Genomic DNA, 26,270 nt, shown 5'->3' on the forward strand with positions numbered 1-26,270 from the left:
ATCATATGTTTAGAGAAAGAATGAAGAGCAGACAGCACCTAGGGGTGAGGGAGGGCGCTCTGGGTTACAGGTTTGACATTCCCTCTGTTCTCTAGAGGTCCGTGGCGCACAGACAGCTACAGTGTCAACAACATATACAAGTGTGGAGGAAAGGTGAGAAAGATTTCCCAGGCACGCCTCAGGGGCCATGGCCCCAGAGCAGCACCCTCCAGAGCTTACCTGGGGGTATCTTGCAGACAGTGGCAGGGTGCCAGCCATAGCGCTGGTTGCAGTTGGGAGACTGGACGAAAATAGCACTGTCACTGAGGCACTCTGCAAAGACCTCCCCTCCAATGTAGTAGAGCCGCACACCCCTCCCTGCAGAGGTCAGAAGATACTGGGTCAGAGAGACCAACCCCCCAGAGCAACTAGGCCAGCTGGGGAGGGGACATCAGACAGAGCTGCAAGTGGCAACTCCAAACAAGAGGAGCCCTGAGCCCAGCCTGAAGCCAAGTGGGTGAATGTGGGCAGCTCTGGGTTCCTAAAGCAGCTGGAATGGAGGGAAGAGCCTGGCCCCAGTCCTAATATTAGCTTCTGCCATTACCCCGCCTTAAGCCTGAGCTATCTAGAGGAGAGCAGTAATAACCTACCTTAGCAGCCCCTGCCACAGTGCCCAGAGGGACAGCTGCTGCCACCCCACTGCTCCAGTCCATCCCCCCACCATAACCCACAGGGCACAGAGGTGCCTTGGTGAAGTTGCTACTGGGGCTTTGGCATTCCCTGGCAAGGGACCTCCCTTCACATGGTCTCCTAGTGCAGTCTGTATATTTTATTTCTTTCCCTCTATCACCCAAACCCACTCCAGATGGACAGAAATTCGTTTTCAGTTGACTCAGCACATCAGTGGTTATGTAAACGGTGAGCTCTGCTCAGTGGGGATGTCCCCTTATGCTTAGAAGAGGTTTGGAGTACAAGAAAGCAACTCAACTCACGGACCAGTGTCCTGTGAGCGGAGAGCAAGTGCCGTAACTACACACTGTGCCACGCTCCCACCTCGCCTCATCTGGGTCCTACAGCCCTTGGTGCTGGGGGTCCCAGTGTCCTCAGGAGGCGGGGCTAGGGTAGGTACATTACCAATGTGCCGCCTTGTAAGCTCCACGGCTGCATTCCGGTTAACATTGGACAGCAGGCCCAGACAGAAGCGCTCTGAATTGGAGGGATCAGTGAAGCCATCTACTGTCATGGACGGCTGTGAAGCGTGGAATGTCTCCCCAACTCGCTGGTTCAGCTCGTAGTAGGAGATGGAGCACCAAAAGGCCGGCTCACAGTAGGTGACTGGCTGTAGGTCTGAGGAGACATGGGGTGTGCCAGGTCAGTAGATATTCAGGGAGGCTCTGGAAGACTTGCTTCTTCCTCTGACCCCCCAATTCCCATTGCACAAACCCTTCAGGGTGCCAGAGAGTGGGATCCTCAGAATTTGGGGGAGAATCTGACAGCCTATAGAAGAAGAGACACTGTGTTCATTTCTTTTGGACCCACAGGCAGCCTGCCCCATAGTGTTTGACCGAACTGTGAACAGAAGCATCCTTCAGAGTAAGGCTAGCCCAAACAGGAAGCAGGTCAGGACTGATCAGCACTATAAGCAGACCCTTTCAGGGACCCCTCAGCAGGCAGGGTCCTGGCAGCTCCTTTCTCACAATCCTGCAACCTCCTGCAGGACTGCATGTGCCCTGTGCCACCTCCAAATGCTCCTCCACACTGTAGCTCTACTACTGGCCTTAGGGAGGAGCTTTAAGCCCACTCTGCCCACTTAAATGATCCACCTATGCTCACTGTACCATCTCCCTCAGTGGCTTCAACCTCCTGCAGCCCAGGTATATGGTCCTTGTAAGAGTGAGGTGAAGACAAAGTCCCCATCCTGACACTATACAATTCATACTGCTAGAGCCAGCTCTAGGGTCAGCACACCCTAAGCTAGGGCAAATGACTGCTTGGGAGAAAGGGGGGGTTAGATATTATGGGATGGTCAAATGCACCCTCAACCTGTACTCGCTGTATACTAACAGCATATATATACCTTACCCCTTCCCCAAGTACTGAAAATAAAAACCATTCCTAGTACTGCCAGATGTGTTCCAGGGGTTGGAAGCACTCCCCATTGAAAGCCACTGTCCTTTAGGTTGAACCAGCATGATTTCATTCACGTTCCCTTGTGTGAGCCTCTAGATCACCCCTGCCCACCTGTTGCATCCTCTATGCCATTGGAGCTATCAGTGGATTCCATGAGCTAACTCGAGTAAGATGTGGCCACGCAGCAAACGCCGTACGGTATCAACATGATAATAACCCAGACGATGGACCTGAGAACTCCCTGATCCTGGCTTGACTTTCCAGATGCAGAAGAACAAGGCGTCCTTTCTTCCTTTTCTTCTCACGGTTGAGCAAGAGGCCAGGAGGGCAGAGGCAGAGGATCAAAGCTACTGTACAGAGGAGGGAATGATGGGACAGGAGCAGCTGTGGCCTGTGCCCCTGGCTTCTGAGGCTGGGCTGAGCCACACCGGCCATGTCCGGCCCTGGCTCTGCTCCATGCTTCCACATTCCAATGAGATAAGCTAGATTCTAAACAATGCAGCCACTAGAATGTGAGCTATGTTGCTTTGGACACTTTGGGGTGGTTTTTTTGGTTTGTTTTGGTTTGTTTAAAAAAAGAAAAAAGAAAAGCCCAGGACTAGCCAAGGGCTAGCCAAGGTTTAAAATGTTCGGGTGACCTGTCAGCACCACTAGCTGCTACTGCCCAGGTGCGGGCTCTACCGCCCTTGAGGTGTATCCTTGGAAGCATGACCTACTCTGGTCTGTTTCCTATTCTGTGTCAAGACTGGTTCTAGAGAGAGCTAAAGCCGGCCATCTCAGCCACTGCACTTCTGGCCTGTGTCAGTCTGAAGAGGCAGCTTTGGCTGATCCAGGTCAGCCTTGCCTTCCTCAGTAATGTGAACAGCACGTTTAGCTCCCTCACCCCCAAATTTCAAAGTCCTGCCTAAAATTTCATGGTCCTAGTCCCCGGGACACTGACACCTACCAATCCAAAGCCACCCAGAGTGTCTGTCACACCTGGAGGAACACCGTTCTGGGAAAGGTGAACTTCCAGGTAGAAAAAGGTCTTCCCGGGGAGATATGGACCCTCCTCCAAACACCTCTGGGATCCTCCAGGCGCCCTGAGCAGCAAAGTAGGGAGACTGAGCTCAGAGGGACACGCACGCCATCAGGACTCAGCAGCTGTGTCATGGCACCAGGGCACAATTTGAAGACTGCCACTTCAGAGGGTACCTGTCAACTCTGGCTCAGAAACAGGCAGAATAGGATAGCCCCATTCGTGGCTTTTAATTCCCTGCTTCTGGCTGTGCCTTTGAGTTCTCTCTCTCCTTCCACCCCCAGTATCAGCCCTAGCTGCTTTCTTCAGGCACTTCAGCCATAGCAGGGACAAAGCAGAAACGTATAATTACTGTTTCTTCCTGCAGTGGTGGTCCTGCCTCTGCCCCCAGATGCAATTCTTTTTGCAAAAGTCGGTGCTCTGGAAAGAGAACTACCACTGGTGTAAGTATGTGGTAGCAGATATTGACAGCCTGACTCTGAGCTTCCTAAAAGATCAAACAAAAAGAGGCCATCGTTGTGGCCTGGACCTGTCACACACCCCATAGGCTCATACGTGTGAATACTTGGCCCCCAGCTGTTGGTGCTGTTTAAGGAGGTTATGAAACCTTTGTGACCCAGGGCTAAGCTGGCAGATGTTGGTCCCTGGAAGCAGGCCTTGAGGGTTATAGCCTTCCCTGAGTTCTGGTTCCATTCTCTGCTTTCTGATCTACCAAGGTTTGAACAAAGTGTGCTTCAAGGTCCAGCCAACATGGGCTTAGCTGCTCCAGCCACCTTGTCATTCCCTGGAGTCAACGCACCCCAGGTTTCAGAGCTTCCCAACAAATGCCAGTGTAGTTTACACAGGCCCTGAAGACCTGCTGCTCAAAGGCTCCTTGGCTGATTGGCTTATGCTCCAAGGAGCATGGGTTTGTTGTATTGACCAAGGCTTCCATCACCTGGGATGTTAGAGAAGACCTTGACTGCACATAGCCCAGCTCCCACCAGCCTGGCCAGTCTCTGCTAATATCCTCTCAGAACAGAAATGCGGGAGACATGGAGCCTCCAGCACCATCAGGGGCCCCACCCCCAACCAGCATGGTGTCAGGCAAGCTTCTAGACTGGCATGGGGCACTCAATTCTCCACTGGCCCCAGGCCAGCCTAACGCATTGGCTGGCTTCAGTTCCAAGCCCCGTTCCAAGCTGGCACGGACTCTCTGTTTTGTTTAAGGAAAGGAAAACAGAATAAAACCCAGAAGGCGACACTCGGATTAAGGGGTGCCTATTAAAAACATGTGCAAAAGATTCCAGTTGGCAGAAGCAGAGGGGAGGAGAGGGGCACATCAACTTTCTCCTGAACTGAAGCAGACGATGAGCAGAGATCTGCTCAGTGAGTACCATAGGACTTGAGGTCAAAGCAGAGATGGCCTGGCTAGTCTGGGCTCTCCCTAGCCATGGAGAACAGGTCTATCTGAGTCTTAAGGATTCCACCCTCCAACCCCATATCCCTTCCAACTCTCTGTTCTTGAGCTGTTCTCTTTCAGAAGAGTGCCCTTCCCCATCTGTATGACCCTGACCAGCAAGGCCCAATTCAGGTGACATAGACATTCCTTCATGCAAAGAAATTTCATGCCCAGCCATCTGGGCACTTTCTCATGTGCTACAGGGGTTGGCCCTCTGTAACCGAAGTGTCTGGGCCCTAACTCGAGCCTCTGGGGTTAAGGCAGAGAGGCAAGACATGCAGAGGAATGAGGGTAAGTTCCTCTAGCCTCAGACCAATTTACTAAATCAAGAAAACATTCACCTCTATGAGAGTGTGTAAATGTGAGTGTGTGAGTGTGTGTGTGTGTGTGTGTGTGTGTACATACACATGTGTGATATGCCTTGGGACTACCTCAGGTGTCAGTCCCCACTTTCTACCTTGTTTAGAAAGGGTCTCCTGTTCAGCTGGCCTATGAGCTTCCAGGGAGTCTCAGGTCTCTGCCTCCCATCTGGCTGTAGAAGACACCTGCTGCCACATCCGGCATTCCATGGGTTCTTGGGATCTGGACGCAGGTCTTCATGCTTGCATGGCTGTACTCAGTGAACCACTTTCCTAAGCACCTGCCTGTGTTCTCACAAGCCCACATGCAGCTACACATGGCCTTTACCAAGGACCTGTCTGGCAGCATGGAGAAGCCAGTGGCTTCTCGTCATTTTCACAGGCCTATCATCATTCCTGCCACCCAGCCCTGTCCTCTCCCAGCAGAAGGTGGCTCACCCTGCCATAGGCACTCCAGGAAGCTATTATCTCAATAGGCTCCAGCTCTCTGCTGCCCCAGGGCTCTTGTGAGGGCCTCGGGTTTCCTCATCCCAGCCACACCCTACATGTGTCACCGTGAAGCAGGGAACAACTTACTCACCAGAGGGACCCAACTGTCACCTTTCCCTAACCTGCTGCGTCCTTCCCCTGTTTTCCTCAATCTTCCTGACTTAGACACTTAGGAAGTTCTAGGTGACCCACCCAGCATGATGTGTCTGATAGAAATATGCCCAGCTCACAGCCCCTGCTCTGAGAAACAGTGGTGCCAGAGATTCCCCAGGGCCAGCCTCTGCACCGTGCCCAGCTGGGGCTCAGCCATGCCTTTGGGCCTCATCACCCAGGTCGCTGCACCACTGTATTAGATAAGTGGCTTCCCTGTGGTAGGAAGCTCATCTTTCCCTAGACCGGAGTTGGGGCCTGGAGTGGGTAAGAAATGAAAGGAGCAAGTGGATGTTGTACACTTCTTTTTGCATCGCAATTTCATAACAAGATCTTTAGAAGGCACACCTGTACCCTGAGATCCCTCATCTCTTCTCTCAGAAGCACTGTGCTGACTAGCTGTATATCAACTTGGCAAACTAAAGCAGGTGAACCTCGGTTGAGACGATGCCTCAGTAAGATCAGTCTGTGGACAATCCAGTAGGGCATTTTCTTAATTAGTGATCAAGGGACAAGGGCTCAGCCCATTGTGGGTGGTATCATCCCTGGGCTGGCTGTCCTGGGTTCTACAAGAAAGCAGGCTGGGCAAGCCATGAAGAGGAAACCAGTGTGCAGCATGCTTCCATGGTCTCTGCATCAGCTCCTGCCTCCAGGCTCCTGCCCTGTGTGAGTTCTTGTCCTAACTTTCCTCAATGATAGACCAGCTTATGTCTCATTGGCTCTCTCCCAGAAGCAGGCCCCTCTCTCCCCGATCCACCTACTCCTATGATATCAGACAAGCCTTTCAGTGGTATTTTTTGAGTGAGTGGACTTGCTGGAATGATCAGTGGGCAAGAGAGAGAAGTTCCCAGCAGTCACCTGTTTGTGGGAAGATTGCAAATGGAAGGTTGCCCCCCTTCTTGGCACTGTTCTATGCTACCCACCCTAGTTCTTGGTTGGGAAGGGCTTCACACAGGCATTGTGTGCTTTATAACAACGCCTTCCCCTTGGACCAACGGCAAATACAAAGCAATGATTGCATCTCTGTGCCTTTGGCCCCAGCCTCTCTGACTTCCCAGGGAGGTTGTAAGGCATAGCAACCTCCATCAATTTTCTCCAGGCCCATCACACCTTGTGAGGGCAGGCCTCTCCATGGTCCATCCCATTCCCGTATGCACAGGCCCATGGTCATCTCTTTAAACGTTCATTCCTACTTCAATAATGGGTCATCTCAACTTTCCTCAGGGTAGTCAGTGACTACTTGGGCTTCCTTCTGGTTTTCCTCCAGTAACTTCTCATCAAATGTATACTCCCCCTACAGTGGCCAGATTACCTCCGTGAAGCTGCCATAAAGATCCCACCACAACCCCTCCAGCATACCACCAGCCTCATGCTGTGGGTTGGGGGGGTGAGGTGGCGTTCAGAGCTCAGCCTCACCTTGCCCTGCTCTCCCTGTCACCTGACAACCACTGTACTGCTGACTTCCATGGAGCACACCCACTCTGCTGCCTGCGGTGCCCCCCCATCCCATCTCATTGCTTCATTTACTCAGCCCATTGCATGTGGCTTCCTCTCAGGCATACCCAGCCCCCTCCTCTATGCTTGCTCCCTCAGCACCACAGGTGAACACAGATGTAAGCAGGCTGAAGGTCTAAGTATCCTCCTCAGCATAGCTCTATATGCTGTATGGATTCTGCCCTGATGTCTGTATAGACTGAAGAAGCCAAAATACAAAGTCAGTTTCTCTGCCGGCAGCTGTACGGCTGAGTTCGGAGGCTCTCCTGTCCACTTAACTTTCTGATCCGTGACATGAAAGTTAGCATGCTTCTGCCCATGGCTATGAAGAACCACCTTGGGGTAATCTGAAGAGATCCCAGGAAATACTCACCTGTGCCCACCCTGCTCTTTGCTCATCCTCCCAGCCCTTCTCCCCAAGTCTAAGTCAGAGAATTCTGGCCCAAGGCCACTGCCACCTTCAGACTGGCCTGTGACCTTGATGACTTCACAGATAAGTACCTGCCACAGGGGTACTGGCCTGACCATGGTGGGATGAAATGCTCCAAAAATAAATCTAAAGCAATCCTAAAGGGGAAGCCCAGAGTCAAGCTCACAATTGGCCTTTAATGGCTTATAGTCTCAGGTTGTTTTCAATAACGCAGTCCCTTCACTATCAGGGATATGACCTTCCCTCAGCCAAGCCCGGCGGTATTATGCTACAAAGATTTAAACTGTATCTCTAAGTCCTGTTTTGTTCCACCCACACATCGGCATATTTCAAAGGCTCTTTACCCATCTCCCAATATTCTAGATGACGAGTTCTATCTGATATCTGCCAAGGTCTTGAAACAAGTGGGCACCACAGCCTGTCCAACGTACTCCACTCTGAAGGGTTCTACCATGATCAGCTGCTTTTCCTGAGCCGAAAAGCAAGTGCTAGCCTAACGCCACACTCCCAACCCCATGAACCCAAACTTAGTTTGTTTTGTTTTGTTTTTTCCAAACTACAAACCAGAAAATCAAAAGCTACCTTTGATAAAAACATGGATGTCACATCTGTTTTGAGCCCTTCTGCCGTTTCTAGCCCCAAGGACTTCTGCAAAGCCTCCCTCTCCCACACAGGAGGGATGCTAGCAGGCTGGCAGGGTGACCCTCAGAACACTGACCTGCAGTCCAACAGCTGAACATTGTTGTGGGAACAGTGGGGTCAGCTGATATAAACACTGGGAGATAACACAGTGCTAATCAAGACATTCGAATGGAGAGACACATTTTCAGAGAAACAGAGGCAGAGACTGGGAGAGGCAGACAAGCCCTGGTTTCAGCAGCATGGAGCACATGTGTACACTGCCCTCACCAGTACCAGACAGACCACGATAAAACAGTTGTGCTAGGCAGTGCGATCGTGGGCACATTGCTTTCTCCCCAAATTCCTTATATGTTGCTGTTTTAATAACAAGTTATTATGAGACGATATAACTCAGCTGAAATACCAATGTGTGTCTGAAACAAGCTTCTGGGAGCTGGGGGCCGAGTCTGGGCAGCTGCCTGTGGCTTTGCCCCAAGCCACACACGTGTGTTTGGCTGACCGAGGCCCCTGTCTCCTGGGCCTGAAGTCTGGGAGATTTTTGTTCACTCACGTCTGACCGCTTCCCAGGGGAAATACGAACCTCAGCATAGACTGTCTTTCCTACAGGCCACTGTTCTCGGGTTTCTCTGTTCTGAGGTGACCCAAGGATCACTGTAACCAGAAACCCCTCGGGTTGGGCTGTGCTGATGGTGAAGGAGGGGGCAGGGCTCACCTTAACTGTCCCTTCCCACTGAGGCAATCAGTTGAGTTACAGCCAGGAGTGTGGCAGCCTTCACCTTAAAGATGGATAGTTACTCACCCAAGTTATTGTGTGCTGGGGACATCGGATTCGGGGAGAGGTTTGGAGAGCCTGCAAGGTGAGACACAGTTGTAAGACATTGTTGGAGTACTCCACTACCAAGACAGGATCACTCGCCATGCTACAAGGAGACCCTAGACCAAGCCTGGAGTCTCAGGAGCCTGGGCCTAACCTCATGAGCCCCCCAACTACACATCTAGCCATGATGCCCTATCTGTGGAATAGACAGATTGAAGGTAATTTTAAAGGCCCCTCAAACACATTCCACCTTAGCACCTAAGCAAGGCTCCAGTGCAGGCCTTGGTGGGCCCAACTAGGCCAGCTCACACACCTGCCCTCAGGGAAGACTGACTATTCCTGAGGAAATGCAAAGACAAGAAGCCCCTATGTGTGCTGTGGAGGGTAGCCTCCATCCTCACAGATCTGCCTCAGAAATGCTGCAACTCAGCAGCTTATTTGATCCTTCGTACACGGCAGGAGAGGGCATGTGACGTCTAATAATTCATGCTCTGATTTTCTCTCAATCCCTAGCTACCAAGAAAACGTGTGTGTGTGTGTGTGTGGGTGTGAGTGTGTGGGTGTGGGAGGGGGGAGGGAGGGAGAAAGAGAGAGAGAGATCAGGTCTGCCTTTCTGTAGGCCCGTGTGCAGCTCATAGTTAGTTATTTATGAATGTCTTGTGGCCCCACCCCACCCCCTGACATCCACCAGACCTTGAGGCTGAGCCCTGAAGCTGCCTTGAGCTGTCCCTGGGGCTCTTTTATTTCACCCCAACAGAGTTCTGAGCTCTGAGAGGGCCAAGAATGGGTCACAGGCTTCCTTTTCTCCCGTGGTGGCACCTGCCCCAGTGGAGATAAAGAACAATTTCAGAGGCCAAGTGGGGCTTGGCCAGCTTGCTGCAAATACGTATCACCCGTGTGGTTTGGGCCAAAGTATGTTAACATTACTGCGCCTTCATTTCCCCCTCATATAAAGTAGAGACATTATCATCTACTGACCTGTATAAAGTAAATAGAAGGTTACATTAAAAACAAACAAACAATTGCCAGGCTTGGCATATAGGAAGCATTCAATAGTTGTTTCCTATTTCTATGGTAGTTCAAATCATGAAGGTCTAAGGTTAGTCGAAAGGACACATGTGCTCTCAGGGGAGACTTGAGGGTGACCTGGGTGACCCTCTAACCAGAGACACTTCCACATCTCACCTGGTAGGAAAGCCAAGTCCATGAGCAACTGGACTCGGAGCCAAATGGGTTACTTGGAAGAAAAAGAACAAAGAAAGACCTCCACCCATCCATGCCTAGGTTGGCTGAGTACACAAATCCTAGCTCCCACAGAGCCTTGCAGGGACAGAGAGGTGTAGGAGAGGGGACAGCATAATGAGACAAAAGAAAGCAGAGGGAGCAAGCAGATTGGAGCCAGGGAAAGCATGCATGGCTGGCCCTCCCCCCACACAGGCCATTCTGATGACGTTTGTTTATTACAGTCATTGTACACATACAGAGGGGGAGAGAGCGGGCTGTGAGAAGCTCTGCAGCTGGAGGGAGGCTGCCTAGCTGGCTCACTTCCCATGCCAGCACTCTGTAGCTGCAAGTTTTCAGCAGTCACTTGGCACAGAGCACAGGAAGGTCTTCCGTGCATTCCAGCTGGGTCTGTGCTGCCAGCCACATGCCTGGATGGGTGTGTGTTGGGGGGTGTGCTTGACCTAAAAGTGTAACACCCCAGTGACTAGCACACATGTGATCCCTTTTCACCCTTTTGAGGATTGTGCAACCTCTTGCAGTCCGAGAGTGAGGCAGTCCCCCCATCGTGGGAATGGAACAGCTGCTGGGCCCCTTTCTCTCTCCTTGCCCACTACACAATGCAGAACAGGTCCCGTGTGGCAGCTGGGGCTCTGTTCAAGAAGCTGCTGGTTTGGAACCAATTTGGTCACATAACATATGACATGGGAAACATCTGGGAGCATAGCAGGATAGAACTAGCTCAGTCCCTCCCAGCAGGGACACACTGATCACATTGGCCACTACATAGAGAGAGACAGAGACAGACAGACAGACACACACATCAGTAGATAGATATTTCTTTTTAAAGAAGTCACTACTGGTGTCTTTGCTGGCCACCAGAAAAGGCTATTCCTCCATCCATGTTTTCCTCCCTGCCCTCCTGCACTGCTTCAAGCGTTCGAGCCCATCTCCCACCTTCTGCCAGCACCACACCCAGGTGACCTAACTACACTGTCAGTAAAACTACTTTGTGTCCTCACTGCAGAGGGATATATGAGGCACACAGGGATGCTACTCTACAGACACTAGGGAGGGAGAAAGCAGCAAGGCAGAAGGGAGGGACAAGGCTGCAGGCACTGCCCACACTACTGACCTGCGTCCATGCTGTGGTTCATCTGGTGGTCGCTAGTTTCTCCATCTTCACTCAGGTAGCCAGGAGGTGGGGTTTCTGGGGGACGAAAAGGCAGGCAGTTCTATTAAAATGAATGCAAGACTGGCTCTGGCAGTCCATTTGGGAGCCAATATATCATGCAGGGCACCTAGAAGAAAGCAGGGCCTCACAGGAAAAGTGTCAGCTCCTGGACTCAGCCATGCTCAGGCCTGTCCACCTCTGCCCTCTGCCTCCTAACCTGAATCCTAACACACTGACTCCCAACTCTGAAGTCCCTTGCTCTAGGGCCACAACTTAGCTGACTTGTTCCTATCCCTCAAGGTCAGGTTAAGAAGGGAGGCTTTAGAGCCTCCTTCACCATCTCTGTCCCCTGAGGAGCTGTGGCCTTGAGCCTGTCCCTGTACAGATTGGACACTCCGGTCACTGCTGTCTTAGGGGGATGTGGCTTAACTCTCCAGTGAGAGTGCCATTCAGTGGTGGCTCCCTCAGAGATCTGTTTCTCAGAATTCTGCCTTGCCCTCCCACCCTGCCTTAGCCCTCCATGGTTTGCCCCTGACAGGGAGTGGACAACTTACCCCCCGGAGGCCAGCGCTACCTGCAAGGATCTGAGAAGCCAGACAGCTGGCCTCTGCTTGCATGTGCTCTGACCCAAGACACGGCCACAGCCAACCTCAGTCCAGTAAACCAACCCAGAGTGAAAGCCACATCCAAATTAGAACACTCTAAAAGGAACACAGCTGGATCATTGCCCCGAAAGCAAAAGTTGCCCTGACTGGTCCTAGCGTGGCCAAGCACAGCTTCCCTGGATGCCCAGAGTGCTTGGCAGTGATTCACACATTATTTGCATGTAAATGAGGGGCTTCTAGAAACACTGGCACTCTGACAATGGAGCACATTCTATTTACTGCCTCAACTCCCTCTCTGCCCAGCCCAAAGCTCAAGGTATGTACAGAGCCCCCCTGCTGCTTCGCCTCACCCTCTGCCACCCCTACCCTTTAGGGACCCTGCTGGTGTGCCAGCCTTATGGGCTGGGAGGGCCAGGAGAGAGACAGTGTTGCTATTTCCGCTTTCAAAATAAATGACGGCACTGAGGCCCTGCAGAAGGGTCACAGGGTCCTCTGTGCCAAGAAAAACATCGTTAGGGAAGCTCCAGCCACTGATCATTCCCGGCAGGGATGTGGCAGAATCAGGGCCCAAGAGCCTGCTGTATGCCCACAATATGGAGAAGAGGGGAACATGGAACCACCCCTGCCTCCTGCCTGCCTCTGCTGACACCCGTGCCTACCTGGAATATTGCTCTGGGGTTCAATGCCAGCGGGGAAGTTAGTGTTCTCGGGGATGGAATGGCTGTAGTCATCCAGAGGGGGGAACTCGGCCGGGATCTCGGTGTGGCGTGGCACCAACACTGGAGGTAGCACTGTCCCCAAGGGAGACACAACAGAAACGGATCAGTGCTGGCACACTGAGGTCCCAGCCCCCAAGGGCTTCTGAGAACCTTCAGAGTAGGTAGCAGGGGGAGGGCAAGGCCCCTCTCACGTACCTGGTGTCTCTACTCTCTGATAGTGGTAAGGATTTACACACACTTCATCCTTCTTCATGTTGAAGGCGAACTCACAGAGCTCCATGGCCCGTAACTCATGGTGGCTGTGCAGGTCGGGCCACCGCCACAAGCGGCAGTAGATGACATGGGGGAGCCCCTTCCGATGGGATACCTGCAGCCGGCCATCCAGTGACCTGTCATGGCAAAGAAGGGACAGAAGGCGTCAGTTAAGTAGATTTGGATTGCTGTCTCCTAAGTCTAGCCCCCAGCAGCTCCTGAGGAGTTCAAGGTTGCTGGCAGACCCTTTCAAGTTCATTTCTCCCCCAGACACAGGGGACCAGGACATCTGAGCACCACTGTTAACTGTTCTTGCTGGACAGGGCCCCAGCTCCCAAAAGAAACAAGGAGGCCCACCAAGGAAGGCTGAGGCTTCCTAGGCTGGAAGAGAGGCACTGCACCTAGTAGGCCTCAGAGTTCTCAGAGTAGCAGCTCTGAAGGAAAGGGGACATTCTTGAAATAAGCTCAAGTAGATGTCACCAGTCTGGCCCTATAGAGGTGACCACTGGACAGGGTGGAAGCTGGGTACAAGACTACAAGAGGAGGACGAATGGCCAAGAGAGCTGACCTGGTGGGGAGTTCCACTTTTCTCTGAAAGCTGTAACTAGCCTCTGAGATGTTTATATGGACTGTGTACAGGTACCCATGTGAAAACAACAGGCCCTACGATAAGTCTGGCAGCGTGTGGCCCACGGGTTGGGAGGTAGTGGGGTGGCGAGCATGGAGTAAGAAAGGCAGGACTGCCCTTTCCACAAGAAGGTGTCCTTGGAGCCCCAGGTCAGGGGCATGATGTTTCTAGTAGCTGGGCCAAGCTAGCAGAGAGCCATTGCAAGCTGTCTCTCTGTCCCTAGGGCACCTATGAGTCTGAATTCAACAGATTTTATGAGTACTTTATAAGGGAGGGGCTGGCCAGATGTGTCAACCAGAGCCAACCAGGGTCCAAACAATCTCCAAGCCACTGGCTTGGAATGGCGAGGGGCAAAGGTCAGTGCTAGGCTTGGTCACAGGGACTGAGAGCTGCTGACTAAGGGTGTGTGGAAGGATGTAATTACCTCCCTCCCATGAGGCCCAGACCAAGGAGCCCCTACAGCTGAAAACAGTAATTACAGAGCCGAACAAGAGAGGACAGCCTGAAACCATTCCTTGAGGCACAGAAGGAAGGCAGCCAGATGTGAAATCAGAAGACCCGAAGATGTGGCTCTGCTCCTGACAAGCAACCCTGGGTACTAGGACCCTCAACTGCCCCATCTGTAAGATAGGGACAGTCTCCCCTCACCTGATCTCTACCAGAAAGCACTTTACAGAGCACTGACTGGGGAGTCCTCTCAGTGTTACTGGTGACTGCTGTCATCCTCTAAGCCAGCCTTTGGCAAGGGGGCTGGGTGCTGAGCTAGGGTTGAAGAAGTGGACCAAGAGAGTGGTTAGTAGTAGGCGGAGACAGAAAATCCTTCAGCTCCCCTCATGTTCTCCCAAAGCTACCGAATCCCCGGAAGATAAGGGAGATGGCCACACTGCCTCTTCAGGATATGACAGAAGCCCTAACACAAGGTTAGCTGATTGCTGCGGCCACCTCTCTGATGGGAAAGAGAGGGACAAGAGAGAAGTGGCCAGAGAAGGGCCACACCAGCAGTGAGGAAGAGTGGAGCTGGAGAGCCCCTCCGGCCTGGGCAGTGGGAAGAGCATTCTCTTGCTTTCAGAGTGAAGACGTCAGTGCTGAGGAGACGGCCCAGTTAGCAAAGTACCTGCGCTGTGAGTGTAAGAGCAGGAGTTCAGTCTCCAGAACCTGAGTGAAAAGAGCTGGCTTGGGTGGCACACTGAGGGGGTGGAAACAGTCAGATCTCTGCCTAGCCTCTGTGGTGAGACCAAGGCCAATGAGACCCTGTCCCAAAGGATACAAAGTGGACAGCACCTGAGGAACAGCAGCCAAGGCTGACTTCTGGCTGTCACAGGCATGCGAACATGTACCAAAGTCCTCCAAACTGACCAGCACACCAATGGGACCCAACAAAGGTAGTCAACAGTCACATGTGCATGGAACATTGACTTGTATCAAAGGTCCAAAGACGCACCAGCTGGGAAGGCTGAGCCTCCTGGAGATCCACACTAAGAAAAACGAACTTCAACCTGCATCTTACATCTCTGTGGAAACTGAGGGTCAAAGAACAAAACTCAAACCGGCGAGGGGCTCTGTGACCAGACAGTGATTTCTCAGCTGCCGCAGCAAAAGCACTATCCGTTAAAAGTCAAAGTTGATGTATCGATATACTGGAACTCAGGATAGAGACTTCTGATCGGTAGAAAGCTTGAACAAAAAGAGAGGGGGCAAGCCAGACAAGAAAACACTAGAACACATCTCACAGAGGTGCTTTCTAGGCTAAAGAATGCCAAAAGCAACTGTGAATCTCTTGATCAAATGCTATTTAAAACACTTAAAGATGGCCAAGATGTTCTATGTCGTTACTAGTAAGAAAAGTGTGGGTTAAAACTACACAGAGGGACAGGAGAGATGTCTCAGCAGTTAAAAGCACTTGCCATTCTTACAGAAGACCTCAGTTTGGTTCCAAGCTTCCACACAGGGGTTCAAAAGCATCCACAGCTCTAGTTCCAGACTCTCTGATGCCTTTTTCTGACCTCCTCAGGCACAAGGCACACGCATGGTACACAGACATATATGCAGGCAAAATACCCATATACATAAAATAAAATGTAACAGTATGCCATGAGATGCCACCATACAACTATCAGAACAGCTGTAATTAAAGGGACTGTGTGTGCCACATGCCGGCAATGGTGTGGAGCATGCATGAAGCACTCATAGAAAACAGTGATACAGTGATTCTGAGCGACAACAGGGGAGTTTCCTTAAAAGTTCAAAGCCAAAGCCTGCTGTAATAGCTTCTTTTCCAGTTGCTATGATTAAATACTTTGCCCCAAACTGTGATGGTCAGTCTCAAGTGTCAATCTGACGAACCAAGAAAAACCCGGGAGATGGGTCTCTTATTATGTCTGTGGAAGTTTATCCTGATTGGATTAACTGAGATAAGAAGAGTTTCCCACTCTGGGTAGCATCAGTCTCTGGGATGAGATTCTGGACTATTACAAAGGAAAACATAAGCTAGGCACAGCATTCATCTACCTCTTCTTCCTGACTCTGTGTGTGTGTGTGTATGTGTGTGTGTGTGTGTGTGTGTGTGTGTGTGTGTGTGTATGCACACACGCGAACTGTGACCAGCTGCGTTGAGCTCCTGCTTCCTGACTTCCCACCATGATGGGTATCACCCCACTCCTGGTACCAGCTTTCATCTTGGTAATTAGTTCCTGTAATAAAGTACTCTGGAAAAAAAAGCAACTTGAGGAAGAAATAGCTTATTTTGGCTTACAGAGAACTACAACCCATCATTGCAGAAGACAGCAGGAGCAGTAAGTCAGCTGGACATACTGCATCTGTGCTCAGGAAGCAGATCGAACAGGAGGCTAGAAGGACTTGGAGCCTACCTCCAGTGACTTACTTCCTCTAATGGAGTTCCACCCCAAAAGGTTTCATAACCTTCCAGTGCTATGAAAGTTTAGGACCAAGTATTCAGACACCAGACCCTGCAGAGTACATTTTACATCCAAACCCCAAACCCACCCTAGGGTCCACCTAAGTCTGCTTGCAAGCATTCCCAAGGGAAACAACATAGTATGTCCACAAATGCACTGTCCACTAAGTGCACTGATATGTCCACACACAGAGCGACTGACCATTGAAAGATTATTGGCCTACGGTGCAGTAAGTGGTTGCCCCCATGAGTGAAAGAAACTGGGTTGTTCTTTTTGGATAAAACTGTAATCACTTATTTTGTTTTTGACATGGGTGTCACCTAGCATTGGTAACAGCTGATACAATATAGCCACCAGGGCCAGCTTCAAAGTTATACAGTCCTCTTGACTCAACCTCCTAAGTGCTGGGCCTACAGGCATGTATCGCCACCATGCCCAGCAAACTGTGGCAGAAATACAAATGAATCCACTCTGGGAGGACAGCTTGGCAGCTGCCTGGGAAGGTGAGGCATGCATGGAGGGATGTAAGGGACGGATTTACCAAAGGCATTGGGGGGGGGATGGGGGGGTGGAGGGGAATATCAGCAAGATGCCGGTTCTGTTTGTTATCTTGATTGTGATGGTTTTATGGACAGACACATGTTGAAATTTACCAGATAGTAACTTTGGGTGTGGATAGTTTATTTGTAAGTTATACCACAATTCCAGGCAAGAGGGGTGAAGACTTTGGACTTGCCTAAGCCTGGATTTGCTGTTCCCGTGTTCAGCAACTCTATGAATTTGAGCAAACCACATACAACCTGAGCCTTTATGTTTTTGTCTGAAATACAAGTCCCATCTCCAGACACTTAGAAGGACTAAGTGACACTGTGTGCAGCCTTGGGAAGAGTGAGAACACATGAGGCATTAGTAACCTACTGTGGCTCCTCCCTGCCTCACCCCCATGCCCGATGCCTGGCTAAGGAAGAAGTCCAACCTTCCTGGCTTGGGTGATTTGGGAACGTAGCAGGAGCAGCCACCATGGCATCTCCTGTCTTCTTGCTGCCTGTCACCTTCATACGACTGTTCCAGGCTCACAGCAGGTCATCGCCACCAGCACCATGCTACATGGTTCCTAAGGCAAGACATCGATGTTCTTGGCTCATTGCATCCAACCCCCTATGCTAGTCTGAAGCAAAGGTCAAAGGAACCCTAGAACCACACAGGAGTCTGTACCAGGGCTGCAGCAAGAGGCCAGCTCTGCTGGCTGGAAGACAGTAACTCTCTACAGTTCTTGAGCACAACATGACCACCAGTCATCTGATAGGATTTTCAAGTCATCTGGTCCATGTCCCTGCTTCTAAGCTAGAAAATCTGCACGCGCCCCCAAAATGGCAAAAGTATTTCATTCACTTCTTCAGAGACAATTATGGCAACTCCTCCTCAAAGTCTGGACTGATCCTCCTTCCTCCCTCTGTCCCACTCAAAATGCACACCAACACTTACCAAATAGTATGAGTGAACAAGGCGTTCCAGCTGCTGGATTTAACACAGCTGATGTATCCAGAACACACCCTCCCAAGCCTTACATGGCTTGGAGCCCATTAAGTAAATCCAGTAATTAAGTCTTCATTCTGAGCTCATGTTGCCATGAGAGTGCTCAGTTACAGAGAAGGCTATGTTCACGATGAGCTTCTCTCTCTCTAAACCAGGCCTGCCTTCCTCCCAGTGCCCCAAGGACTAGCGAGGGGCAGTCCCAGGATGCTACCTCTAGATGCACTTCCCAATTGTGACTGAGTTCTCTTCCCACACCCAGGGTCTTCCTCATGGTTGACCCCCAAACATCTTTCTCTAACATCTCCCTCCAGCTCCCTGGACAGAAGGTTTTAATCTTTAAGCATATTGTTCCCCAGCCAAACAATTTCCTGTGGCAGGAAATGAAGCTTCCTCCCATTGGCTCCAAATGAGACCTGTAAAGTGTCCCAAAATGGTGGTAGCAGCCATAGCCAAGGATGCAGACAGGCCAGAGGCTGGAGCCGTCGGAGGATGAAGTCAGCCAGAGTGCTGCCTGGGTGAGAGGGCTGGGCTAGAGCCCACCTCACGCCAATACTACTCCTATCTACGGTCCAGGGAACCATGTGCAAGGGGTCACAGGTCAGGAACAGAACATACAAACTCCAGAAACACCTCAGGACCTATTCAGCATGGACCAGTACCAGGTCCACTGCCATGTGAGAAACCAACACAGCCACCAGCCTTGAACCCCTGCTGCCTGCCTGTCTCAGACCTTCAGGAACTCCCCAAAGGCCACAGAGCTTCTGAAAAGCAGAGGCAGTCTCAAGCTCAGACCAGCTCTGAAAACAGGCAGGGGTGGGGCATAAGGGCTGAAGGGCGCCTTTTGTTACTATGGGCTTCCATCAGCAGCTCTCCACCATCTGAACTCCAGCCACACCTCAGAAACCCCAACCATGAAGTGAGGAAATCTGAAGGAAGTGCTTGCCCCACTTCTACTCGCTCCCTGCCCCTCACTCCTGGCCTCTGGCCTCTCACAGGGATGAGCCTTCATTTTAGTTAACCTGTGGGGTACTAACAGCAACAGGGAAGGAGACTGAGGCTCCAAGTCTTCTAAAGACCCAACCACACGCGTGTGCATCACCCACATCCACACACGGCAAGAGGCAGCTGCTGGACGGTGCTGTGGCATCTGAGCCAGTTACCCTGCCGAGTGAGCCACTCTGTCCACCCCCAGGGTGTGAGCACTGTCCTGTTCCTTGACTGCTCCCAGAGAATGGACCATTAGCAGTCACTGTGTACTTTCTCCTGCCCCCTTGTACCTCATCGAGCACCGTGAAGTGCCAGGCAGCTGCTGCCCCGTGGCCTGCTGGGGGATCGGCACGGCTTGTTACACAGTACTAGCTGACTAATACACCAACCCAGCCTTTAGTCTTCTCAGTCAACTTGCAAGCACCTATCCCTTCCTCTTCTGAGAGGCTGACAAACTTCCCTATGCCCTCCTGAGTTCACATAAAGCCTGTGTGACTCATTCCTATCCCCTGATCTCAGTTGCATGACCTGAGCAGGCTGTAGCCATTTCACAAGGATTTATCTCTAGTGTGTGGAGAACGATTTTCCTCTGGGCCTTTGTGGTTTATCTACAAGTAGCATGAACTTACCCCCAAATGCTCCTGTTAATTTTTTGAAGTTGTCAGGGTAGGACATTCATCCCATAGCCAAACCTCTCCCACCTACATAACCTTGGCTTACCCTTCACAGTTTCCCTCAACATTTGGGTCTGGTGTAAAGAAAGAGAGGCGCTTGCCCATCTTGGCTTTGCCAATGAAATCCACACTTAGCCACACACTCTCCTAAGTCACACCTATACCAGCAGAAACACACATGCATCTGGCATGATGTAATCCCCATCACAGCTCTGGGCTTCACTGGTCTGCAGAAATCATTACATTTTACTTTTTCTTGAGTTTTGTAGTATATGTGGATTTTATTTTTGTCTTTTTTTTTCTGGTCCAAAGAGTAAAGTTAACCCAGAAAAATAGGGAAAGGGGGGAAAATGGTGGTGGCTTTTATGGCCCCTTGCACTGGTCTTGTGTGGCTTTGGGGCTATAGGCAATTGATGTGGGACCTCTCCTTCTGTGGCTCTTGAAGTATTCATATGAAAATTTTTCTTTCTATGCAAAACTCTGCCCTAGAAATCCTAGAACCCAGCCTTGTCCCCTCGGGAGAGCTGGACCACACACACAGACCGGTGTGACTGTCGGGGTGTCCTGAGGGCAGGCTCCAGAGTATAGCCTTTTTGGATCAGGAGGAGGGTGATCAATGGGAACTTTGATACTGGCTGTGAATAAAACAACCAGTTTCCCATGTGCTAGCACTGTGGACTCAGGGGACAGGGCAGTGAGGAGAAGTGGGTGTGATTACTTTTTGTGCCTTACAAGACATTAAGCAGCCCCCTCCCTGGCCTTCTCTCTTAGCTGTCAGAGGCACCTTCTTCACAGATGTCTGCTTCCCCGCTCCCCAGAGAGCCCTGGGCTAAGGGCAGGCACAGGTGAGCAGAAACACAAACCTCAGAGCAGATGCTGTCCCAGAAGTCCTCACTGAATAGAAGGACCCTGGGTGTGCTGGGTAGGCACGCTATTCTTGTTTTCAAGTGAAAACTCTATTAGGTCACATCTGATGTCATCAACTACATGAAGAAGCTGGGCTTGCTGTCCAACCTGGGTGCTACACTCCAAACCCTATTTTCCACGACTGCCAAATCGTCAGTCTGAACCCACAGATGGCTCCTTTGGTTCTGATTTAAGTGTCTTTGTTCCCTGTAAGAAGCAGCAGAATGAATTTTGGACAGGAGGTAGGGGAAAGAAGAGGGAAGGATGGGAGGAACAAGAGGAGAGGAAGAGGACGAGGAGGACAGGGATTCATCAGAGCTCTGCTTCATAGTCTGCTTTTTACAAGCTGGCTCTCCCTCCAAGCACCGTGTCCACAGGGGTTCAACCCTTCAGTACCGTGAGGACTGCAGGACTTCCGAGCTATGGAGAATGCTGCTAAAATCCAAACTGATTCTGCCCCCACTGCGAGCCAGGCTCATTCCAGGTTTCATTCTGCTGTGTTGGAAAGCTCCTGTGGTAGTATGAATGGAAATGCCCCTCCTCCACCCCCAACCCCGCCCGCCACGGACTCATAGGGACTGGCACTATAGGGAGGTGTGGCTGTGCTGGAGGAAGTGTGTCACTGAGGGTGGCAGATTCCAAACGTTCAAGCCAGGTTCACCGTCACTCTCTTCCTGCTATCTGTGGATCAAAATGTGGAACGCTCAGCTACCTTCCCAGCACCATGTTTGCCTGCATGCTGCCATGTTTCCCACCATGATAAGGGACTAAACCTCTGAACTGGAAGCCAGCCCCAGTTAAATGTATTCCTTTAGAACAGTTGCCTTGGTCATGGTATCTTTTCACAGCAATAGAAACCACCCTAAGACAGCTTGCTTCTAGATTTGGACAGAAGATGGCCCTTTAGTCTTTTAAGAGATAACTCACAGACCATCCAGGATGCTCACAGCCCTTGGCAACTGATGGATTTAGGCTACCAAGAGCCCCCTGTAGGAAAAAACCCCAAAGCATCACTCATGCTCCAGAGGGGGTCAGAGGTAGGAGGTCTCCTGGTCAACCTGTCAATCACTTCTCACCCTACTTGACTCAGGCCTCCCTCTGAGCAGCTCAACTCTTCTTAGGCCAAACCCAGGACACACACCTTCCAAAATGCCTTCTGGGAAATGGGTTAATTGGCACGGTGTGTCACTTGGACAGACTAAAATGAAGCCATACAAGCAAAGGGTTATCTCTATGACCACATGACACAATGGGTATAAAAGTGGCTTTTCAGAGAAAGAGATGTGCCAGCCTCGAACACAGAGCTCAACAGGAAAAAAAGGAAGGAGAATGAGGGAGAGCTGAGGAATCCATTGTTAGAGGGGCTCAAGACTTCTTCCTCAGAGAAGAAAGCAGGCTACAAAGTGGGCCTTCCACTCCTAAGGACCTCAAGATGAAAGCCCATCTTTGTTCTCTTCAAAACAAGGGTAGGACACTGACAGCCTCTTCCCCCTGACCAGAGTCATCCTTAAGTCTTCTCTGCCAGGGAACTTCGGTATCAACTCACTTCACCAAACAAGCAATTGTTCTGACAGGATTCTTAGTCATTCTGTGTTTTGTTGTTGCCACCCCCTCCCTCCACCCCCCCTCGCAGCTTTCTTCCCTGAAGCAGAAACCAGTAAGGGGCTAAGTCTCCTCTCACACGCCTCCTGCCTCCTTTCTCAGTTCTCCGGCCTCCCATCTCCCTTGGGTTTGCGTGAATCAAGACATGAATCACTTCCGAGTGGGCAGGCTGCATGCCTGGAGGTTGGATTTCCTTTTCTTTCTTTCTTTTTGTCCTCTTCACCCTCCCTCGATGCCTCCCCTTCCTCCTCCCACCTTCTTTCCAGAGAAGATTCTCCCAGCCCATCAGTAGAACAAGTAGATCAGGTGGCGATGGTGGTGAATTGGCTTGCCTAGTTCTAGCAAAGTCAACCTTACAGCTCCCAAGGCATAAAGAGAAAAATATAAGGTGGGCATCAGTGACTTGGAGAGCCGGGGTGGGAGGGAACAGAGAGGAGGGCAAGTGAGGTTTTGTGTTAACTGCATAGTTTTGACTTCCATAGTTATGAGTCAGAAGCCAGAGAGATAACACAGGGTTCCCAGTGCAACAGAGGACGTTAGTGTGTGCTGTGTAACTTGGTGACACTCACATGGAGAGGTAGCCCAGGACAAGGGCTCCCTCAGCTCCCATTTCACAATGCCTTTAGCAACATCCAAACAATACAGCTGGGTTAACGACAGTCCCGACTTCCGCCCCATTCCTTTTTCCATGGCTTCACTCATGCTAAGCCAGCACTCTGCCCACTGAGCCACACATGCTCTAAGGCCCTGTTCCCTACCTCAGGCAGAGCCCCAAAAGTCTTGAGGAGTCTCCTTCCCCCGCCCTAATGATGCCTCATACGTGTGCTCTCCCACTTAGCTAAAGTCACACCCCTGTGGACCGTCCTTTGCCAACATGAAAATGGAACGTTGAGCTTTGTGCACACTGGACGAGCACTTGACCACTGAGCCACATGGCCACCTTCGGGTTTCTCAGACCTCCTAACTTGGCCACAGAAATGATGCATAGGCAAGAGTTGGGGAGCTGGAAATAAGATAAGGGAGAGGGATGATCAGTTTACGATTTCTTATTTACTTATTTAGTTAGTTATTGTTTGTTTGTTTATATGTCAGTGTGTACTCTGTGTGTGTGTGTGTGTGTGTGTGTGTGTGTGTGTGTGTGTGTGTGTGTGTGTATCTGCAAGAAGAGTGTACTGAGACCCTTGAACCAGGATTACAGATTGCACCCACCTAACCTGGGTGCTAGAATGTGAGCCCAAACCTCTCCAGCACTGGAAATGATAGATTTCTATGGGAAGTTAAGCACCTCAGAGTTCAGCGAGGAGCTACTTTTGCCTATAGGTTATGTGGTGCCTATGGGACTGCACTACCAGCCTTCTACCTCCATGCCTCTTCTTTCTGGATCAAAGCTTTTTAAAGCAGTTCCCATCCTAAATGGTAGCAAAAACCCAAGGCCCTGTACATCCCAGGCTTTATGAGACTGGAGAGAGTTTCACAGACAAACGGGCATTCCTTTCTGCTCAAGAGAACGGACTTCCAATAGTAACTAAACCAAAGGCAGATTCACCAGGGCACTGTGACCTCTGACAGTAAAGAATCCTTCCAGCAGGGAGACGGAGGCCTCCAGCCAGCCAGATGGACAGCACATCAGAAGAGGGTGACCATGCCATCCTGTGTAAGCTGGCCCCCTAGGCTAAACAGCTTCTTGGTCAAAGCCCGAGTTCGTGAAGCAGACACTACTGAGAGCAGAGTGGCTTCAAGGCGAGGCTCCCTCGCTGGGCTCCACGACACTACTTATTCCACACTGAGGCCTCCACAGCAGCCGTCCTGTGGTTCACTCTACACTGTGGCCTGTCCCACCCTCATCTCTTCTATCTTAAAGTCCCTACTGCCTCCACCATTTGACTTGACACTCACAGCCTTGCAGGAACAGACCTCCTGCCCATCTGGACCAGGAGCTCCGGTGGGCAAGGAGCCCCAGGTGACCTCTTGTACCTAGAAGGGGTGTGGTACTAATGGGTCACATCTGGTCAGAAGTATGCCACAGCCATATTATTAAAACTCAGGGGGCAGAGGCAGGTGGATCTCTGTGAGGCCAGCCTAGTCTGCAGAGAGTTTCAGGACAGCTGGGCTACACAGAGAAAACCCATGTCAAAAACAAACTAATAACTCAGTATATAACAGAAAGCTACGCTCCGCATCTGAGAAGATGTAGGCGATACACAGGGACCAAAGGCCACCCTGTAGCCAGTTGAGTCCAAAGAATCCACAGACACACAACACGGGCAGTCAGCAGAAATGCTCCCTCAACAAGCAGCAGGTCTAACAGAGCAGAGGATTGATAGATCCGGCTGCCGGTCACCTGAGCAGGGCGGGGAGCAAGGAAGTGCTGAGGCTGCAGTTCTGTTTCTTTTGTTGTTGTTTTGTTTTCTTAGTATAAAAGAGTTTATTGGGATCTAGAAAGGGGGTAGAGGCAGAGAGGTGGGGACTGGGTCGGGGGGAGAGAAAGAGAGGAGAGGGGAAGAGAGAAACGGGAGGAGGCTGGCTGGGAACACATGGTGAAAAAAGAGGGAGTAGGAGATGGAGAGGAAGGAGAGAAGGAGGGAGAGGGAGGGAAAGGGAGGGAGAGAGGGAGGGAGAGGGGGAGGGAGAGAGGGAGAGAGAGGGAGAGAGGAGGGAGAGAGAGGGGAAGGGAGAGGGGAGGGAGAGAGAGGGAGAGAGAGGGAGAGAGAGGGAGAGAGAGGTGGGAAGGGAAGAGGGAGAGGGGTAGGGGAGAGGGAGAGGGAGAGAGGGAGGGAGAGGGGGAGGGAGAGAGAGGGAGAGGGGGAGGGAGAGAGAGGGAGAGAGGAGGGAGAGAGAGGGAGAGAGGAGGGAAAGAGGGGGGAGGGAGAGGGAGAGGAGGAGGAGGAGAGAGGGAGAGAGAGAGGGAGGGAGGGAGAGAGAGAAGGAGGGAGGGAGAGAGAGAGGGAGGGAGGGAGGGAGAGAGAGAGAGAGAGAGAGAGAGAGAGAGAGAGAGAGAGAGATGCTGCAGATCCTGTGTTGCTCGCAATGTCCAGCAGACAAAGTCACACCTGTGGCTGAGGCCCAGGTGGACACTGGCCATGCTAGGATAGTTGGTAAGGTCAAATGCTGGGCCCTGGCAGTCCTAACAAGCTAGGCTCTGACACTTCTCAATAGCCAACTGAAGTGTGTAGTGAAAGCAGATAAAGAGTTATCAGTGTGACCAAACTACCACACTGGGAACAGGAACAATGAAGAGGTCCCCTCCACAGGCCATCCTCAGGGACCTGACACGAAGTTTGTATTTAAGTAGAAAGCAAGAGATGTTCAGAGCTAAGCAACCCTGCTTGGGGTGTGGACCCACCTGTCACTGACCTATCAGCAGCTCCGGGGTCTCCAGCAAGATGCTCTGACAAGCTGTCAGAGCTGTGTGACACAACTCTTCTTTCTCTGGCTGTCAGCCTCTTTCTTCTCTCAGCTGAGACCTCTGGGAAATGCCAATCTCTTGGGGTTTGTTGTATAAGTAGTCATGATAGCCAAAGGGAAGGGGCACGGCTGTATCTTTAGAAACCTCTTTCTTGTCAGGATGGTTACAGAGGGACTTGCATCTATCTACCCAACTGCTATCAACAAGTGGACATTTTATCGACACCAGATTCCCTGGGAAAGCACACAGAGCTCTAGGGGCAGCCTCCTAGAGCAGGCATGAGTGGCAGGACCTTGGCTGGAGGAGAGTTCAGTGTTTTCACTCAAGCCTTGTTGTTCACTACTGAATGAATCTCTGCTGGGGGTCATCTGGGTCAAAAGCAGTCAGGACCAACTGGTCTACCTTTTAGAGCTTTCTGACATCCACAGTGTCAGGGAGAGATGCTACTATGCAGTGTGTTGACACTGTCTTCCTCCTCCTGAGTCTGCCCCTCAGGGCTCGAGACAGCACATACCTGAGGAATCATCCCTATAGAAGAGACAATAAGGGGCATGAGTGAGGCCACTGTCAGAAAGGCCTTTCTCTCCACATGAAACAACATGCAGACAGGGAAGCTTTGGGGCTTCCACTATTCCTGCAGGACAAAAGCAAAAACCCAAGGAATCCCAAGCAGCAGTAATACCTGTCAATCAGCCT

At 51.2% G+C, this 26,270-nt stretch overlaps 1 protein-coding gene across 5 annotated transcripts in view; it reads right to left on the reverse strand.

Annotated features, from left to right (window-relative positions):
- Positions 1–26,270, reverse strand: part of Smad3 (SMAD family member 3) — a 126,980-nt gene that overhangs the window by 24,441 nt on the left and 76,269 nt on the right. For 4 of the 5 annotated variants that reach the window (XR_015626385.1, XR_015626384.1, XM_087560571.1 and 1 more), the window contains 6 exons: positions 12,864–13,057; positions 12,609–12,740; positions 11,306–11,380; positions 8,932–8,982; positions 1,114–1,326; positions 220–357 (listed from right to left, as the gene is read on the reverse strand). Coding sequence is in view for 3 of the 5 variants with exons in the window: in NM_013095.3 (NP_037227.1) it covers positions 220–357; positions 1,114–1,326; positions 8,932–8,982; positions 11,306–11,380; positions 12,609–12,740; positions 12,864–13,057 (803 nt within the window). In the remaining 2 variants the exon portion in view is untranslated. Of the gene's footprint in view, positions 1–219; positions 358–1,113; positions 1,327–8,931; positions 8,983–11,305; positions 11,381–11,898; positions 11,931–12,608; positions 12,741–12,863; positions 13,058–26,270 lie in introns of those variants that run through there. The other variant, XM_087560572.1, reaches the window with a different exon arrangement.

Source organism: Rattus norvegicus, chromosome 8, assembly GCF_021556685.1.
Source record: "Rattus norvegicus strain SHRSP/BbbUtx chromosome 8, alternate assembly SHRSP_T2T, whole genome shotgun sequence".
NCBI lineage: Eukaryota > Metazoa > Chordata > Mammalia > Rodentia > Muridae > Rattus > Rattus norvegicus.